The 2,795-nt window shown below is 34.9% G+C and overlaps 1 protein-coding gene across 1 annotated transcript; it reads right to left on the bottom strand.

Annotated features, from left to right (window-relative positions):
* Positions 1-498: 498 nt before the first annotated feature.
* Positions 499-1,471, bottom strand: LOC108699524 (protein spinster homolog 1-like). The gene is made up of 3 exons (XM_018231626.2): positions 1,334-1,471; positions 1,062-1,214; positions 499-736 (listed from the first exon to the last, which is right to left on the bottom strand). The coding sequence occupies exons 1-3, from the start codon at positions 1,444-1,446 to the stop codon at positions 514-516; spliced, it is 489 nt and encodes a 162-aa protein (XP_018087115.2). The 5' UTR covers positions 1,447-1,471; the 3' UTR covers positions 499-513.
* Between the last annotated feature and the right edge of the window lie 1,324 nt (positions 1,472-2,795).

Raw genomic sequence — 2,795 nt, 5'->3', positions numbered from 1 at the left:
TTTCTAGATAAACAAGACAAACAAGACAAAAATCAGGCAAATAAAACCATACATAGAAAATGGGTACATATCCTAATCTGCATTTTGCCTCCAACCCTTCGCTAAATGCAACTAGAGGTACAACAGGCATTCAATACTACAGCAATAAGCTAACAAAACACCCAAAAAGCAGTATAGAAACGTTTGAAAGCATTAGGGTAAAACAAGAGCAGAGGCAGAAAAGTTTCCCGGATATTTTTAATATCTTACCAAAATGATTTCGACTATAAAGATCTGGATCATTGACAGCAAAATGCTACTGACGAAGAAGAATACCTGAAATGGATAAGAAGAAGAGAAAATATCAGACAAATGAATGGTTTAAAAGCCACACACCACACAGGCTGATGTCCTTTGTTAATGTATCAAAGTAGCATTACTGTATATTAGTTCTGCAGTGGCAGTATGCTTAGTTTCATATTATTGGTAATAATTCATATTATAATTATGCTCAAAATATTTCTGAAAGTGTTTTTATATGCACGTTAGCTCAGGTACAATACTCACATAGGGTATAATAATAGTCATTCTTGTCCAGACCACACCACAGCCGATCATGTGGCCAGCTGTTAGAAGTGTAACGGCACTTATCAGAGGGAGTCTGTGAGCATTTGCCTTCACCACTTTGCCGCTGATTAATGCGCTGACCGTGAGGCCAATTGCATCAGAAAAAGATTTTAATACAGCAAAGATGATCCTTAAAACAATATAGGAGAAAGAATTTAGCTTGTTATACAATATAATGGAATACAACCAAAGAAGGTTATTTTGTCTAATCTTAGCTAGCAGCTGTTTTTATTTTTAATTACAAACTTATGTTGAATGAATAGATACTGAGAATAATAGTATAATGGTTTACCCACATTTATTCCATATACATATTAGAAGTATTATTATTATTATTACTATTTCAGTCACCAAAATATGCATAGACTATGGACACATTTACCATTAAGCTTTGTAAAAGGAGATCACTGCAAAAAGCTGCTGATCATCAAGTATCAGAAGAAAATAGAACCTACTTGTCGTCAAAAGTGCAAATAGATGCGACACAGGGCACTTGGATTTGAGTTCCATTCCGACTTGTCTTCAGTAAGGTGGGACCCCATACAGTCACCCCTCTATAGGCAAACATTCCTGCTCCATATCCAATTATGCAGAAAATAAAGGTACGGCTGAAAAGAATATATGGAGTTAGTGATACAAGAAGGTTTTTCGAACAGACCCCCCCATCATAAAGCTTAAAAAGGTGTTGTTTCGAAAGTGCTACTATAACATAAAACAAATTACTCACCATGTTAACAAGGCCTTCACTTTAAACATAAAGGAGGTTTTCTTGTGAGGATCCTTACGCTTAAACCTCAAGGCACCATGACCAGGCAAGTGCATCAATATGGGTAGCACCATCACACTCGCTAAATGAAGCCCTAAGGGTATCTGCATTCAAATAAAGAGAACTGTCAGTTACCGGGCCACACATAGCCCAAACACAGAGCATCTATTAATTTCAAATACCTAACTATACTAAATTACCTTTATCTGAGCTAAATATTATCTTTTTTCTTAAAATACCATATTTGACCACTTTCTCATGCAAAGATGCATTTCACTTACCATTAGTGCTTGACGCCAACTTGTATATGTATTGTTTGCTAGAAAGAATCCACATATGATGCCAATAATGCTGTAAAAACAAAAGAAAATTATTTAAAGTTTGGTAATATAAGGCATTTAACATTTATTCCCCTTATTATGTTCAACACAGATTTGGGGCAATGGACTACAAAAACACATACACACACCCTAGAAATTCAAAGTTTCCCAGGTAAAAAATCACATACACATCAGGCATGGCACAATTATATGTCGGAAGTAGAACTTACCCAGTAAAACAATTCGAGAAGAAAAATAATGCTAAAATTCTGTTTTCCTGGGAGCTATCAAAAAGGTCTCTGATCATCGCAGGAGCACATCCAATATAATTATTCTTAATTGCTTCAACCAGGGACCGCAAACACAGGAAAAACCAAAATTCCTAAAAATCAGAAAAGAACCAAAATCAAACAATTGATATTAACTGCACAAAATTGGCTAAATATTGGGTAAATATTTAAAGGGAAAGGGCACTGATTATTACTTTGCTTATTCCACTTCTGCATCTTAATCACTAAGGGGCCCATTTACTAACAATCAAATTTTACATTTTTTCCATGAATCTCTAAAACGCTAACAATCAAATTTTACATTTTTTCCATGAATCTCTAAAACGTTGAGATGTATTAAGTTTAAAACCAGAAAAAGCTCTAATACAAAACTTTCCCGGGTAAAAGTTGTCAAGGTCCTATAGAAGTCAATGGGAGCTGCTCTAATCCTATTGGACCATTTCAAATCTATTCGGAATTTTCGGATTATTTGTTTGCGCTAGGAATTGTCCAATTTTTTTGTCGAGGTATTCGTATTTTTAGCCCATTATTTTCTGTTTGTACTTTTTTTAATTAGGATTTTTTAATAAATGTCACTCTAGTTTTAGAGTGTGTAAGTTAAGTCTGGTTTCAAAAATCTCTAAAACCATTAAAATCCAACTTTTTATAAATTGTCCTCCACATGTGTTAAAAATGAGTTACCTTTTTTGGAATAAATATGGCTGTAACAGTGCCTGTGATCACCAATCCAGCAGCTCCGATGAACATATTTCTCCTGATGCCGCGACTTGAGTAATAACCGAACACTGGGGCAAGGAGTATGCAACTACAGAT

The sequence above is a fragment of the Xenopus laevis genome, chromosome 8L, assembly GCF_017654675.1.
Source record: "Xenopus laevis strain J_2021 chromosome 8L, Xenopus_laevis_v10.1, whole genome shotgun sequence".
NCBI classification, from domain to species: Eukaryota; Metazoa; Chordata; class Amphibia; order Anura; family Pipidae; genus Xenopus; species Xenopus laevis.
Note: the sequence above shows the minus strand (reverse complement) of the source record. Positions and strands in the feature narration are given on the sequence as shown.

Excerpts from the sequence above, each read along its gene's own strand:
- LOC108699524 (XM_018231626.2), bottom strand. The coding sequence starts at position 1,446 with ATGGTGCTACCCATATTGATGCACTTGCCTGGTCATGGTGCCTTGAGG. Across the intron at positions 1,215-1,333 it reads GTGAAGGCCTTGTTAACATG|CCGTACCTTTATTTTCTGCA; the intron begins GTGAGTAATTTG and ends TATTCTTTTCAG. Across the intron at positions 737-1,061 it reads ATTTGCACTTTTGACGACAA|GATCATCTTTGCTGTATTAA; the intron begins GTAGGTTCTATT and ends TATTGTTTTAAG.